The 17,063-nt window shown below is 40.3% G+C and overlaps 1 protein-coding gene across 4 annotated transcripts in view; it reads left to right on the top strand.

The window, feature by feature from the left end:
- The window catches only part of MACROD2 (mono-ADP ribosylhydrolase 2), a 1,470,694-nt gene that overhangs the window by 738,855 nt on the left and 714,776 nt on the right, over window positions 1–17,063 (top strand). For all 4 annotated transcript variants that reach the window (XM_050314972.1, XM_050314974.1, XM_050314971.1 and 1 more), the window contains exons 10-11: window positions 8,345–8,386; window positions 15,663–15,743. In XM_050314972.1, the coding sequence (XP_050170929.1) occupies window positions 8,345–8,386; window positions 15,663–15,743 (123 nt within the window). The remainder of the gene's footprint in view (window positions 1–8,344; window positions 8,387–15,662; window positions 15,744–17,063) is intronic.

Here is a 17,063-nt window from a genome sequence, read left to right as displayed (position 1 = left end):
CAGAGGAAATTCATTGTTAAGAGATCTCCCAGGCTTGGAATCAAATTGGAAACTGTCTAAATGGCTGAATGAAGGGCTTTGTATTAAAAAGGCAGATCCCTGCACTAATACGTGAGCGAACTCCTAAGCAGGGATTGTAATTTCTGTGCTGGTATTGAGAAGCATCTCCCTCTCCACTCACCATGGCAGACTGCACTGGGGCTGGAGCAGTCCTCCCTGTGAGCAAAGGAGTCATAAGTTAGCTCTTAGTAAGTAATCCTGTATCAAATGGGTAATTCGTTTGATAAATTTGGCCTCTCTATTTGCATTCGCAGCGTTCATGAGCCGATTCGTTTCCTTAATTCATCACCTGAATGTATTCCACAAAATATTTTTCATGGGCTTTATTTTATTCTGTGGATAGGTGCCAAGCAGTTTACTGGAAGTGCCCACTATCCTTTATGGGAGGTTTCACCTGGGCAGTGTAAGTCACAAGGCTCTGTTTTTTCTGACTGGTTCAGGTTGGTGTACAAAGACCACCAGGGCTCAAAGCCCCCTGGAAATGGACCTTAGGGAGTTATATCTGGGGGGAATTTGGTATCACTTTGACCTCCTCCTCCTGATCAGTGAGGGCCATCCTGAATGATTTGGTTGCAGCTGCTGTTCCCATTTCATTGGAGGTTTTTCATCTTGTCATATTCAGAGCTGATAATCATCTGTGCTTTCTCAGGTTGAAACTACAAGCAGTCAGACCATCATCTTCCTCTCTTCCCCACTTTCCCTCACAAAGCTTGCAAGGTGCTATTTGCTGGAAGGAACCGAATGGGTCTCACTTCTCTGACCCTGCAGTTCTGATGGGGCTGCAATCCCCGTGCTGTTGTACTGGGATACCCAGGAGACTCTGATTTCTCTGCTGTGCAAAACTTTTGTCTTGTCTCTTGTAGATCCTTCTTGGCTTTTCAGGTGGTGAATATGCAATGAGATGGTCTATGACCATCGTAGGTATGAAGCCCTTGAGAGCATGCCAGGGTACCTCTCAGTATTTATGCATTCACAGCAATCTAGTCTGCTCTGGATTCCATGCCAACATTTAATGATTGGAAATCTGGGGAGGAAATCCTGCATTAAAGGCAGAGACAAGTGAGAATGTCTCAGTGGGTGTCAGGCAGCAGTGGCTTGGGAGGAGCTGTGGCAGCAGCTGTCGCAACTTGGAGCAGGGTAGGGATGGGCAGTGGGTCCATAACCTGTAAAAGTCCTGTTCTAAGGAGCTTTTGCTTTGCTAAATGGGGCCTCCTCTTCTTTGCTCCAGTATCATTTTGTAGACATTTTCCTTGTCTCCTTTTGTGAGACTGACAAGAGAGCCTGCAGTCAATCCAGAAGCCTGGGGAAAAGGCTGTTTCTGTGTATTTGCCCACTCACTCCAAATCCCTGCTTTCCAGTTCCTGGGAGACACCTGGACAGGGGCTGCATTGAAACAGCGAAGTGGCAGGTGGATGAGGATGTCCTTGAAGGCACAGGGGTCATGCAGATGCGAGTACCAGGCTGCTGTGTGTGATAACAGTGTGGGAGAGCACAGGGAAGATGATGAGCATGGTAATTAGAAAGGTGAATGCGGAGCAGTTATTTACTGTCTCTTGGTAACACAAGAAGTTCAAGGTGTCCCAGGAAATGATGAATCAGGATGGAAGCGAGCAAAAGGAAGTAGTTTTTCACCCGGCACACAGTTAGGATCTAAGAATGTTTGCTATGAGGTGCTATGAAGCCTCTAGGTCTTAAATAAATATAGTTAAAAAGAGCATTAGCTCCACCAACAAAGGACTGTCCAATGACAGATATTAATCATCGTGGCCTATGTGTAACCTTAGGCTGAGGGAGGGACTGGTGTAAGGGGAGGGGAGTGTATTGCTGTTGCCTTCTGTACTCAGCCCTTCACACAGGGATGCCTGGTAGCAGAAAATGAACAAGCAGAAGCTTTTTCTGGTTAATACCTTCTGTGAATACATCTTTGGTCAGGGATCTTTTCTTCCTGCTCTGCTGCATATTGTAGCCATCTCATGTAAAGCACTCCAAATGCATTTTATGTCATCATCCAAAATATCCCGTCCTCTCTGGCCACGGGCACCGAGTGACTTCATGTGCTCAAGTGCTTCTGTTTTCAAGGAATGCAGTTAAATTTGGGGTTGTTCCATTTGATTGCCTCTGCCTTAGGTTGCTGATGAGATTTTGTTAGAAGCTTGTATTTGGAAATGTATCACCACATGCAAAATATACCGCTTTTTGTGTGACTACTACATAAGCATCCAATTTAACACTTGTGTAAACAAAACCTGGTTATTTTCAGTATTTTAGGGCCAAGAGGAAATAAGGAAGTTTTGCAGTAGGTTCTTTTTTAAAATCTGATACCTGTTTTCCCAAGGAGCACCTCATTCCTTTTGTGCAAAGTAGAAGCATCTGGGAAATAGAAATCCAAATCTGATCCTGGCTGTGAGCACCGTTTCCTGCACTGGAACAATGTTGTCCAGTTCCCTCACAGTGGGATCAGCAGCTACTGCGTAGGCCTTATGTGCAGCTGAGGCTCATGTGGGTATATGTATTTTACAGCAGATCAAGTGATATGGTACATAAAAGAGGCCATCTATGTGGTGACAAAAAAAACCCACAAAAACACCAGTGCCTAACTTCTTAGGAGACTGGTACTAAGGGTTTCTATTTGATATGGCTTCAAAAGCTACAAACACATTTTACATTCTGTGAGGCTCCGGTGTTGTGGGACTGGTGTAACTAAGCAACGCGGGAAGGAAAACACCACTACTGGTACAATATGTCCAGGATACACAGAGTGTATCAGTGGAAGTTTCTTTATAATTAGACTAAAAAATTTGATTAAACTCATTTGGTGTCAGGTGGAGGCTTATATAGCGCCTGGGTTTCATGATTAAAGGATACAAGTGTTCAGAACCAAAAGAAGTCCTCTTTTTTTCTTCTGAAGCAGAAGAATCACTTTTTTCTTAAGGGCCTTTTTGTTTTGCCTTTTTGTTTTTTTCTTCTTCATCTTACGAGCACTGAGGATGAGGGAAAGCTTTACAGAAAACAGAACTTTTGACTAGTAAAGGAGAAAAGAGTCAGGCCTGGGTTTAGTTGATCTCATCTGACAGACATTTCCAAATCTGCTTTTACTCAAAGAAAACACTGTGTTTTTCTGGGCTATTGTCTGTTACATTCTCCCAGTGGAGAATTGAATTGGAGGAATCAAAACAACCAAAAGAGCTGGTGAGCTCCTAGGCTGTTGCAAGCCTCATATAGGTATATTTGGGTTTCATGAAACCTTCTTGTGTTCTTTTGGGGTTTACTGGGCTACAACAACGTTGACTCTTAGATTGAGGTGGACATAGAGCCTGTACACTGTCGTGAAACTCCTTTTAGCTATCAGAAGTGGTTGTCAGAAACAAAAAAAAAAGTGATTTTCAACTAATAGGGATTGTAAACAGTCATAAGACATGTGATCGTAAAGCTCACTAAGGCCATGAAGATGATCATGTAGTCAGGTAGGTGAAGCTTTGGGATAAAGTTTGGGAAAGGTGTGAGAGAGAAATGGAGTGAGTGTGGAGAGGGAGAACCTGTTTGGTCTTTTCAGCTTCTGGAAACCTGATGTTACCATGGTTTAGATGGTTTGCATCAGGCAAGTACACTGCCCTCTCTGAGGCTGAACGCAAGAAGCTTTTCAAGACTGACCCAGAATGGGATCCCTTTTCCTCAGAAGTGTGAGACTCTTGCGCCACTCATCCTCTGTTGTTCCAGTGGAAACTGTACAGGCAGATCATGGAATACCCACCAGGGAAATGCTTGACAGCAGGAACTTTTCCAGCCAGACCAATTATTTGCATAGCCAATAAGCTCAGGAGGTGGCTGTAGCTCTCAGTACTGAAAGGGTTTTGTGGTTGGTTCGTTGGTTGGTTGGTTGGTTGTTTGTTTGTTTGTTTGGGGTATTTTAAGACATCAGCATCATGATCACCAGCTTGTCACTTCAGCCTCCTGTACAGCTCTTCCCGCCTCATTGCTCTGTTTGCCAGAGCATGTTCATACACGGCTGCAGAGGGGATTTTAGTCCAGTCCCACAGTGCCCTTCCACCTCTCCCCTGGTTACAGTCAGTACATGGAGCCACGCTTGCAAGGAGGAGCAGACTGAGATACATGGGCTGGCTGGGAACAGGGAAATACCTGGAAGTCAGGAAACCGCAGAAAACGCTGAGAAAAGGAACAAATCCTGAAGGATGCGACTGGGCTGCCGAGGAAAGGTTGGAGGAAGGCAGGGAAGAGCCAGCAGCATGCAGCCCAGGATGCAGGACCTGAATGCAGATGAAGCAGCAGCCTCCTGCAGCGCAGAGCTGGCTCTGGTGTAGGAGCTCCTCAATGCATGCACAGTTAAAAATAAAAGGTGTTTGTGCAGTGCTGGCTCTCCGCGTGCTGACATGAAGGAGAATGCAAATGGAAGCGTGAGCAACAAGGAGGAGGCGGTTTAATGGCTTTGGGGATTAGCAGCGGTATTTAGAGCCTTTCACCTCTCTGTTCCTAACATAAATCTTAACACAGATTGATGGTTTTAGCCATCTGGCTCGTGTTTGCTTGTATGCCACGACTAGGGAGACAGAGAAAGAACCTGACCAGCAAGGCAAAAGGAAAACGAAAGGATCTGACAGAAGAAGGCATCCTCTTCTCCAGTGTCAGTAAGAGCAGATATGGTGTAATTATTCTGTTTGCCAGAGCTCAGCAGGTAACAAGGGAGAGGGCAATGGAAGAGTCACAGGCATCGCTTTGGTACATGACCCCACCAGGGAGCCTGTGACTTACACAAATGTGTATGCTCTGAGCAACTTGCTCCCATATGTGAAGCTCTTTGATGTTTAGAGTTATAGTTACCCCAGGTAACTACCCTGGGACTTAGAGGATGAGTTTCAGTCATAGCTTGGCTTTCAACTGTAAATTATTTTGTACTTGAACAGTGGAAACTGTTCTCCCATACAACACCCATCTAATACCTTAAATTTATGTACTGTAGCCCAACTTAGAAGCTGGAAAATTTTGTGCTCTCAGCCATGTGACACATTTTGGATTAGAAGGTTTTCCTGTTTCCAAGCCTTCTAAATACCGATGTGACTTTTCTTGGGGATGGGCTGACCTTGCTGTCAGTTGAGTCACTGTCAGTTTTCCTCTCACTCCGGGCTGCAAGGTCTATCATTCCTTTTCCGGCAAGGTCATCTTGGTAGAGCTTCCCAAAACCCAGGGCTTTAATGGGGAAGCCTTTTGGAAAGTCAGTGTTCTGCTTCTCTAGCCAGAAGAATAATCAAGACTGGGTAGATGTGTGCACAGACTAGAGCCAGTTTTCCTAGTCACCTATTTTTCAAGGGTGAGAGGTACAGAGAATCTCACCTCTGGTCTTTCCAGTGGGGAATTTTGGATAAGAAATACTGACTATATGTCTTTAGGAAAGTGTTTGCTACTGTCAAAGATTCACTCTTGGGTTCTTCTGTGGTTTTACTCAATTTTGCTTTGGGATTGACTGTCTGGTGCATATTCCAAACCAAAGCAAACCTCTAGAAGGTTTCCTCTCAGTGGGGTAAGAAAATGTATAGGAAACAACAACAAAAAACCCAAACAAGCAAATCTAGGTGTAACAAATCTAATTTATCGCAATCTTAGTACTGATTTTGCTTTCTATTAGGCAGCTAGAGCTTCAATAAAAAATATTTTTACTTTCTTTTACTTCTCCAGAACCAGTAACCAAGAAACTGCCTGTAATATCCTTTTTTTGAGAGGGAAGGTGAATGAATTTTGGATATAGACTTCTAAAACACTGGGTTTTGTCACAAATAATTGGTTTTGGCATAGAGCTCTGTCAGCTAAACATGGTGTTTATCACTTCAGTCAGCCACACCAAGGTCAGTGAAAGAGACTACTTTATATTTAACAGGGAAACGCTTCCACCAGATGCATTAATAGTGAGAGAGTAAGAATTATAGACACATGAAATGGCTGGGGACTGCTGTGTGCCAAAGTGAAACTCAGATTCAGATCTAGATTGGGGTAAATTTTTCAAAGGCATCACAATGACCCAGAAATCACGTCATCAAGTGATTGGGAGCCCAACTTCCATTCTCAGAAATGATGTAGTGCCTTCACTGCCTTTCAATGAGCCTTAGGTTCCTTTTCCCAGAAAAAAAAAAAAAATCAGCCTTTAATTCACAATTAGTTCACAAAAGCAGTCTTTTCCTCCTCATAATTATATTGCATAATGACTTCCCTACTTTTTAATAACATCAGATTTCTTGTCTGTGTCCATTATCACCAGCTTAGAAGCTATACTGTTGCTTAGGGAATTTCGTATTCCAAGTCACTTACAGAACTATAATTAAGAACTTCCACAGAAGACCAGGTGATATATGTATGTTAAGATATTATATTCTGCTGATTTAATGTCAAGTCTTAGATTAATTTGAAATTTTATCATGCCAGTTTCATTATAAATGCTTCCATGGAAAGAACATGTTATTGGAAACTGAATAATTAATAATCTCTATGTTAACCAAATGTTTTCTGAGTGGTTTGTTGAAGAATGTCAGGACTCCAGTTGAAAATCCTGGCTCTGTTGAAGTCAGTGGCAGAATTCACTTGGGTTTTAACAAGAGTTTTCATTTTCTTATCTTAAAAATTAGTCATCAGAGGTCCTTAAGGTTTCTATGTACAAATTCACACTTGTACTGTAGAGGCCTGTGTGCCTTTTTCACCTCCAAAACAGTTTGCAGAATAAGGAAAAAGGAAGTAAGGTGTACAAGTGACTTTTGTCAGTCCTGATCCTTTGGGCCAGACTAAAATGTATTCAAGAGAAATACAATTTATGTCATTTAGTGGCATCTGGAAGCTCTGCCCTCCAGATCATGAGTTGGAATGAGACAGAAGGGGGGGAAGGATTGATGCAGATCCGCCTACTGTAGATACAAAAGCATCCATGAAAATTCTCACACTCGTGATTTTAATGCTTATGGAGAACGTAATTCCCAGAGGAGGTCTCCATTATTAACCAGTTGTTCTGTTCTCATGCTACTTGAAGTTTCAGGCTCCAAATCCTGTTGAAAGCAAGGTTTAATCCTCCTAACCTGTGTCACAGCATTTGGATCTCAGCAGAGTTTATGGTGTAAATCAGGACCTAAATACTGCTGTGAGTTTCCATTACCATTGCTCACAATATTGCAAAGCTCCCTTTGGTTCTAATGGGGATGGGTTATAAAATGCACATATGCAAGTTTGAAAGATGTTAAGATTTAGACAAATATTGTAGGCTTGCTACAGAATTTGCACGTGCCCAAAGCACAGAATCAGAATGGTTTGGGCTGAAAGGGACATTAAAGGCCATCTCGTTCCAATGCCCTGCCATGTGCAGGGACACCTTCCACTAGACCAGGTTGCTCAGAGCTCCATCCAACCTGGCCTTGAACACTTCCAGGGATGGGGCAGCCACAGCTTCTCTGGGCAAGGTGTGCCAGTGCCTCACCACCCTCACAGTGAAGAACTTCCTAATGTCTGATTTAAACCTGCCCACTGTCAGTTTAAAGCATTCCTTCAGTAAAAAAAGTCCCCCACCAGCTCTATTTAAAAGAGTATAAAGGGAGTCTATATGAATCAGGAGCGTAGTTGACATAAACTTCTTTGATCAGTGAGCTCTCCATTAGATGATTAAGGCTCTGTAACATTGAATTAGCAAGATATTAACTAAGGCTAATAATTTTTTTCCCCTCAGCAAAACAACTTGTGGTAAGAAGTTATTTTGTTCCCAGTATGCAACTTTTTTGCAAAATGAATCTGCCTTCTTTATCTGGCAACTTAATGATTACAAGTGCTCTCTTCCTGGCTAGCCCAAGTTTGGTCTTCAAAGAATCATTTTGGTCTTAAACCAAAGTCCTGTCTGGCAAATTTATAGTAATTCGTGATATGGTTATGACTTCTGGGAAGTTAGTTCTTTTCTTAGCATAGCCAGTTGTTCTAGGGAAACAAACCAAACTGAAACTTGTCAAGTAAACCAAAAACTCTGCTAGGAAAGGAAATGCAGTTGCGTTTTGTACGTGCCTTAATTTTCAGAATTCTGTAAATTATGCAGAATTTTATTACCTATCTTTATTCCCTACATCTCCTGCATCTGGTATTAACCAGTTTAGTATATAAACTTCCTTTTCCCATCCACCTCCGGATTTCACTGCAGAATATTAAATGGGAGCAGGCAAACTAAGATATGGGCAATTTGAAAAATGGAATATTTCATTCTAGATGTTTGCTGGTATTCTTAGTGACCATTTTCTTTCAATTTTTTTGACAGATGATGCTAATGAAGAAGGGACTGAGCTGAGTGAAGAGACAGGTCAGTAAAGAATATTTTATGCTAAAATATATCCCTTTTCCAAAGCATAAACCAAGCTGGAAAATATCTAGAAGCTAATTGCCTTGGTTGAGATAAGCAGTGTTGATCATTTATTGCCAATGTTACAAACGTCATCTCTAATTTTTAACACAAAATTAGAGTAAACCATCCCTGATAATAAAATGTGCATGATAAGACTGGCTGAGACTACCTTTTTAATGTCGACATCTGTTATGAACCTCTGGGTTGCTTTGTATCAATATCTAGTTTGAACATGAATAGGAAATAATTACAATTCTTCGGTCTCTTTGTCTGTAAAAAGGTGTGAATAGAGCAATTCTTGAGTCATTTGCCATTCTGATTAGTGGCCATCACTTGTTAGCAATGGAAGCAGTAGCAAAACTCTCCCACGAACTCTTAAATACATTGAACTTGGTTGGACAATATTTCAGAGGGTTTTTTTCCTGGTCCTTCTAGTTTGCTTGTACAAAACAAGTGTCAGTCTTTAGGATTTGTGGATGTAGAGAGACTTGAAATGGAAATGATTGTTAGGTATAAGGGGAAGAAAGGGCCAAGGAAGAGGAAAAGGAGAGGACAGAGGATTAGGTAACTCCCATGAGGACAAAACTTCCATTCAGATGACTTCTGCTAGTTTTTTCTAGAGAGTTTTATCCACTTAATCTCCTTGATCAGGCTTTTTGTAACAGGCTTCCAGCACAGCACACTGTGTTCCTTTCTCTGCTGACCTCACCTAGAGCTTCTCGGTGAACATCTTCTGTTATATATGGATTTCTGAGCACTTTTGTGTGCAACGTGGCTCCCTGTGCTCCTCTGCCTCTTCTTCCAAACCAGCTAGTACCCATCCTTGACAGCACCAGGCGTCTGTACCATCCCCCTAGGGTCTCTGTGACACCGATCCCATCATAGCCTAGTGACTGTGCAGGAGCATCCAGTACTCTTTATGAAAAATATGGAATCAGAAAGGAGAACCACACGGAGAAAGGCAGAGATACACCAGCCAGAAAACAGAGGTAAAAGCTTTTGAAGCAGCATGCTGGCTGCTTAAACTGGCAAGATTGTCCTAGAGACAAATGGATTATGATGATTTATGCAACCAGTTAATTAGCTTAGAAATTAGAAATACTTGAAGAATGGTGCATATGCACAGATGTGAAAACACGGATATACATGGATAGATACGTGTTACGCTGATGGATTAGCACATTCTTTTATGGCTGTTCTGGCCTGTTGATTTTATTACATATAATTATAATTACTTTTTGGTGTCAAGATTACTGGATAGGAACTTTTAGAAATTTTAATACAATTAATGTAATTGATATAGTTGTACATACATACATAAAAGTAGAAAAATGAAGGCCGTCCTTATATGCCAAACATTTGCCAAAGATAATCCTACAGTTACATTTTCAGCATTCATCTAACATTTCCAAATATATTTTTTATAGTTATCATGGCATGTGTACTTTTATAAGTGAGTTTATTTTGCATTTTTGCCTTCTTGTGTTTATGGAGATTATGCAAATTACATTGGTGGGGATTTTTTTTTTAAAAGCATTTTAAATTAGAAGTAAAAGGAAGTCCAATTCCACTAATAGCCAGTCTCTTCTTTTTTGCCTTGTATCCTTCACAGCTTCATTAATTTAGGTGAAACTACATAGCCACTCTGGGAAATTACCACTGAATTAAGTCATTCGAGGAAGATATTTCGCTACCTATCTCTTTCTTTGTGTGTATGAGATAGATGAGATCAAAACTGTCCTCACAGGTCTACTGTGAGCTTTGTCAGCACATCCTTGGCTATTTCTTTATCAGTGGGTTATATTTTGGTAATCAGTGCATTGGCTGTCAGCAATCAGTGCCTACATGGCTAAAAATAAGTATCTTTTGTATATCTGCTCCAATAGTGTGGCAGATATACAAAAGTTGTTCCATTTTGACCTATTTCTGTATGGCCTTTTTAATGATTGTAGGATGTGTTTACTGGAACTATGAATATATGCATGATTTCTGCATTGAGGGGACTTTTCATTTTTATACTCAGATTTTTACCAGTTTGAAGGATATCTGCTTCTTACTGTTCAAAGGGGAAAATAGAGTAGTAACTTCTAGTCACCACTTCAAGATATTAATTGAATAATCATTCTTCATTCCACTTGACTTCATGGGTCATGACTGCAGCAGATGGAGTCAGCAGTTGGCACCAATATTGATGACCCTGGTTTTTTGAGCTGCCCATATCCAATCTGCTTTGGGGTTTTTTCTCCAATTCTTGTGCTTACAGTGAAAAAGAAATGTTGGATTCCTGGAGAGCACGTGTTGCAGAATACACACGTGTAGGACCTCTGGCAGAGATTGAAATCTTCTAAATCTTGCCTAAATTCCTGTGCCTCCACCTTCCTTTTGGCTGGGAGTTTCTGAGGGCCAATATTAAACCCAGAGAAATCACAGAGAAACACGGGGTCACAAACCCTTTGGAGAATGTAGTAGGAGGATGAGGTGGAGGTTACAGAATCAGTCCTAGTTTTAAACTCAGTGGCAAGAATTAGAGGGAAAAAACCTGATCCTGGTTTGGTGACAGCTGAAGGCAGTGGGAATATGTCCATTGGCTTCAGTGCACACCAGATTAAGCTTTAGGAATAGAGAATTAACTGGGAGTAAGGAATAACAGATGACCAAATGTGTGTATTATTGAGTGATAGATGCATTATGAAAGTAATCTGTCTTGTGTTTCTACCACCCTGAAGTGCAAATATCTCATTACACACAGAAAGGCCTTTCTTTCTATGATTCCTCTTAAAAATAAATAAGGGAATATCTTAATTACATCTGCCAGATAATATCCATTAATATCTACATTAATGCTATAAAATCAACAAGCACAAATGATCATTTTAGCAAGTTAATCACATAACGTCACTGCATATATTGGACGTACTAGAATAAGAAAAACATTTAAAAATAAAAATAATCCAGCCTTTTTAAATATACACACTCTTTAAATATACCACTCTTTTAGTAGCGTTTGACTCATGGGATTTTAACCCATCAGTCTGTTATTCTGGATGCTGTGTCTTGGAGCAGCTGCTGACTTAATGGCACCATTTAATTCAAAGTGCTCTAACGTTATCATATGTCATGCAGTTGCTGTTAGAATGGTTTGAGTCAAAAGGGCAGATATAGTAATAGTGGGTACAGACCTGTGCAGTTCTGCATCTCAGCTTTCTTTTGTAAATGATTTCCTGCATAAGCCTAGAGAAGGACCAGATGACCCAGTAATCTTGTCTACCTTTATCTTCAGTGATTTCACACTGCAGAGTCACAATGCTTAATGTTTTAAGCTCTATTAGGAGGAGATTATTCTAAACTTTAACTTCTGAAGGACTTCATTTTTATACCCCTACATTCACATATCCATGACCAGAAGCACGTGAAATAAACCCTAATACTGCCAGAATTACAGTGATTGCATGGGGAAATTACAGAAGCATATGCTACTTAGGAGATTCTTACACAGTAGTATCACATTATTATGCACTGACATCAGTTAACTCCCTTACTGTTAAAAAAATAAAGATTAATGAAAAATTAAACGTGCAGGAGAGAGTTTCAGTTCCCAATCTGTATTCTTCCTCAACCTGTTCAGCTTCACTCTCTGCCAGGTACCAAAAACCTTTTGACCTCAGCTGTACGTCTGTTGCCACACTACTGTCATTTCCCATCAGATAGTTGTTCCTAATAAATGCCCTGCTGGTTATCCTGTTTCTATCCTGAGCATCCTAATTAGCCACCTATGATTACTTACAAGCCACAGCCAGCTAGAACAGCAAGAGGAAGGATCTCAGTCACACTAATGAGGGAAGCCCTGTTATATTCAGGCTGTATAAATACAGAATTTCTTTGTTTGTTCCACTGTGTGCACACTCTTACACCTGGATATTGGTTTTTTGGAGGAATGCTCTTCATTTTCCTGAGATGAAAATAGCAATCACTTGCAACCAGGCAAATTTTCAAGTTGTGAGGGATTTTGGGAATAGGTTACTTGGAGACAGACTCTGAGATTTAAGTGACTTGTTGACACTCTGAATTAGCCTATAAAGAAGAAACATTTCTCCCAGTGGTAGAGCTCAGAAACCTTTTTGCACAAGTGATCACAATTAGAAAAGCTTTTAAATATGATCAGTTCAGGCACCTATCTAGGTGTGCTCTTTTTAAACAGAAACTGCAGGCAAAATGCTGTAATATTTGGCTAACTGTTCTGAGGGGCATACATACTCTTGGAGAGCTGAAAGGGTTAAGAGTTGTATTTTGAGCATGATAAAAAGATTTTATTTTGAAGGCGACACAAGTCCTTTTCTGTCTCTGCAATGAGGGATATCTGCTAAAAAGAAGTGAAATTGTGATTGAAATCTTGTTCTCCTGGGATGCTGCCTTTACATCCTTTTGTGAGCATTTTGAAGGTTCTTTATAGAGTGCAAAAAGATCATTTCTTTTGAGATAATAACAGTTCTGACTTCTCTGAATGGATGCCCTCCTCCCTCTCTTTCTTTGTGCTGTCAATTAAGATGTTGGTTATATTATCTAATGTATTCAGGTAGTCCTGAAAGACCAGACTGGACATTTGCACTTAAACTTGATTGACATTTGACATGTGGGACTGGAGGAGGCTTCACAGATTGGCTGGATGATAAAATTCATCACTAGAGGGGCAAGTGTCGATTGAAGCATTTCTATTGATTCAGTCCCCTGGTGTGAACCGTTCTCAACCAAAAGAGAGAATGTAGCAGGAAGTTCAGGGTGGCATTGGAACCAAAGAAGCCATTATGTTGGTATGGTCCACTATAAATACTCAAGTTATTTTTTAAAAGAGAGTGTTGGCAGGAATCAGTCTTTAGAAGTCTGGTTATTTTCAGGATCTTTCTTTTGTACTGAAATTCTTGTTGGCCTCTATCAGCATTGCTCCCGAGTAACCCCCTTAAAGGGTTGACAAAGCATGTCTTTATTTGGCAGTTTTTGCCTATATTTTTCCCCACGGTATTTCTAGTGGTTACTCTTAACATTTTCACCACTCCAGAAAGAAATTCCTCTTAGCACTTGAAAACTCTTGTTTTCCTCAGAATACTGCGTTTGAATTTCAAATTCAGGTGAGCAAACATGATGACATGAGGCATGACACATCCTGTATTAGGTGCTGTCAGGAACACTCTACCACCTGGTACCAAGCCAAACCTCAAAGCTTGTTCTGCTCTGCAGTAACTGGCTTTATTTACCAATTGCTAAGGGTAAATTCATTCCGTGAGCTGAATGGAGTTCTAGAAAGAAAGAGAAATTCCGTTCTAATAGAAATTTGTAAGACCAGTGTTCACTTTGGTCTTTTGTTGGTTTGGGGGGGTTTTTGCTGTTTGTTTGTTTGTTTGTTTTGTTTTTTGGTTTTTTTTGCATAATACCCATTACTTAAAATTAAGCAAGTGGGATGGAATTTAATTACTCACATACAGATCTCCATTTTGGATTTTTTGTTGACGTTTTAAGCTGCCCTACCACCTTCCCAATCCATAGTTCTTCTGGGTTTTTGCTTTTAAGTACAGAATAACCAGTTTCCCAGGAGGGCAGGCACACAATGTTTCTTTCTTCCCTGGGCTCCATGCAAAGCCAGTGATTCACTCTGTTTTTGTCTCTTGTATGAGCACAATGTTCATAGAGTCGTAGAATATCCTGATTTGGAAAGGACCTAAAAGGATCACCGAGTCCGACTGCCTCTTGACCCTGCAAGTTCCCTTTCCACATCCTCACTTACTACTTTCATACTTCCTTTTTTGAAACTTTCAGCACTTTGGTTCTAGATATTTTTGTGGAAGGGTAGAAGATAAAAGGGGAGAATCTATAGCTCTTAGCAGAGCAGAGTTCTTTATGAGGTATCTGGTGGCCAAAATATCTGTTAAGAAACTCCAAGATAAAGAGTAGATGATTGAGTGGGCTGTGTATGACAGCAGAAGAGACCCTGAGAATTTTCAGAACACTTAAGCAATATATAATACACACGTAGATAGTTTTTTCCCGGTTGTTAATTAGCCCATCAGTTTGAATTAATACCATAATTCATATTTTCTCATGGTGCTGCAACTAAGGGTGAATCAAGTGAGGTCACATCTTCCTAAATTTCCCAGTTACAAGGGGTCATGGTTTCTTTCCATCACGCTCAAAACTATGTTTTCTTTTGGCCACAGCGAATCAGAAGGTTTGACAGAAAGTCATTTTCCCGTCGCGGTTGAATGCATTCAGAAGGTGCAATGAATTGAGTTTTAATTGTCTGCCAGTCACTGCTTTCGTGGTTAAGCAATGATGTTTGAAAAATGTTTTAATTAGGGAACCTGCTTTTGTTAAACGTCTCAATTTATGAATACCTTTTATTCTTGATTTCCAGCTTGGCCTCTTTTTTTACTAACGGGCTTTTCTGTGCTACCAGTTTGTGCCTCAAGGTGTATCATAACAAACAAAAAGTAATTTTATCCTTTATGTTAAGATGACAGGATATTTTGAAAATGTTGCAGAAAAAGTTCATAGATTTTAAAGTTGAATCACCTGATATTAAACACTGTGAACTGCAGTTCCTACAAATAAGGGAGATCTCACACGTGACTGTGCCTCAGTTACTTGTTTTACTCCTTTTCCACCATCTTCATGTTACTTACTGGCTGAAAGGCTGGGATGGATTTTTTCCAGCCAGAACATTTCTATCTTGTAAAGCTTTCATTTCCTTAACTTTACTTCACTATCAAACTTGCTTCCCTACCTTTCATTTCATTACTAATTTCAGTCAATATTCATTTGTTACTGTGTTACAACTGAATGAAGAATTGAGCTGAGAGAGAAAAACCATTTTGTTCAAATTGTTTCTCCATGGTTCCGTAATGCAGTAGAATAAATATTATGTTTAGAACTACCAATTACAAGATTATTTTTTAGTGTTTCTGAAGAGATTAAGAGCTTGTGAAGGAGTATGTTATTTCAGTGTGAGCTTTCTTCACTGCTGTCATGTGAAAGTCCAGTCCAAGCTGAAAGATACCTATTATGACTTTTATAACAGAGGATGAAGTAATTAATTTTAGTGAATAAAGATAGGCATTGGGTACTGAATGGAGTGCTGAGAGAAAATGTGCTTATGGTTGTGGTAGCACACATGATAATTTCTGATACAGTAAAACAGTTTCTAAATAATATACATAAATTTATAATATTTTTATGTTTAAATAAGGATTGGAACAAAAAGGCCAAACTCCATCTCCCACAAAGAGCAAAGCAGAGCAGCCTGAGGACCTGCAGGATGATGCTGAAGGTAGGTGGTCTGACAGCTTTTCGGAGCTGTTAATCAGTTTCACATTTGGAAAAGTTTACTTTGAATTCTTGGGGAAGAACTGGAAAACTTTCAGTTAATAATGCTGTTTGCACACACTTGGAAAAGTTCTTTTTGGCCCAGATCATAAGTCTTCTGAAGTGTATTTCATCCCAAGGAAGATTCACAATTATAAATGCTGTTTTTATGTGATGGGACTGCTGATACATCTTGATAAATTGCTGCTGTTTTATCTCTAACCTGTTCTGACTTTATGCAATTAATAAAACCAAATGTAGTGCATGCTGTGCAGGGCTTGGGTCAGGTCTGGTTGATTAAGTTGGTCAGCTGCTTCAAAACACAGCTTTCTTTTCCCACAAGAAATTTTTGCCGTATCCTTTTCCTTCATGTAGCGTTTATGTCTCTAGACCTTATGCAGTGTAGCACACCTATCCATGGTCAGAAGTCACAGGTGCTTAACATTATGCCTGTTGTAGTGTCCTCTAAGAGTACTTCCTGCACTTGAGTCTTCACAGGGCAGCTTGACCATGTGTACGGAGGTAAATGTGGTCTGTGTTGTTCTAAAATTGGATCAAAGTATCTTTTCTTAATCTGTATCTCATTGGTGGAGTTGTTAAAAGATGTTAACATCAAAGACTCGTGTTCAGAGTGCAAAGTTTCACGTTGCTCTCAGATATATGGGAGAGTAAAACCCCCCAGTGCGGAAGAAATTCCCCTTCTGTGAAACAGTTAAAAGGATGAGCCTTAATCTTTAATCCATGACAGTTCCTTATCATAGATTCTCTTTGACCTAATGTTCCTCAAATGACACATCTCATTCTGCACCTCAACCAGTGGCTCCACAATCTTCAGCATTTTGACCCAGCGCCGTGTGCTCAGCTCCTAAAATATTCTGACTGGGGTATGGTGTGAGTCATAAAGAGCAGAAAAATGTTAACATCTATCACTTTAAGTAACTGCTAGTAACATCCTGTCACTAACATTGTGACTGGTTGTTAATGGCAAGTACTTAAAGCAATAGCTGTCATCGCCTGGAAGGTGTGGGGGACCCAAGAAATTTCATCCCGCCTGGGCGTCTTTCCTTTCATGCTGCACTGAACCCAGATGATATTGAAATACCAATTTTATGTTTGGATTAGAGAATTCAGCGATGACAAACCACATGTCCATTTGTATGCAGGCTAACCAGCGGGTGGGATCGTGGTGTCACTTTCAATATTCCTAAACAGGCGAAACAATAATAGTTTAATGATATGTTCTTACGTGGAATGTGGCTAAAACTTTTCATTGTATCAGCTTCTT

The sequence above is a fragment of the Myiozetetes cayanensis genome, unplaced genomic scaffold (genome assembly GCF_022539395.1).
Source record: "Myiozetetes cayanensis isolate MyiCay16 unplaced genomic scaffold, myiCay2020 scf2-11, whole genome shotgun sequence".
Lineage (NCBI taxonomy): Eukaryota > Metazoa > Chordata > Aves > Passeriformes > Tyrannidae > Myiozetetes > Myiozetetes cayanensis.
This window is presented reverse-complemented; position numbering and strand designations above follow the sequence as displayed.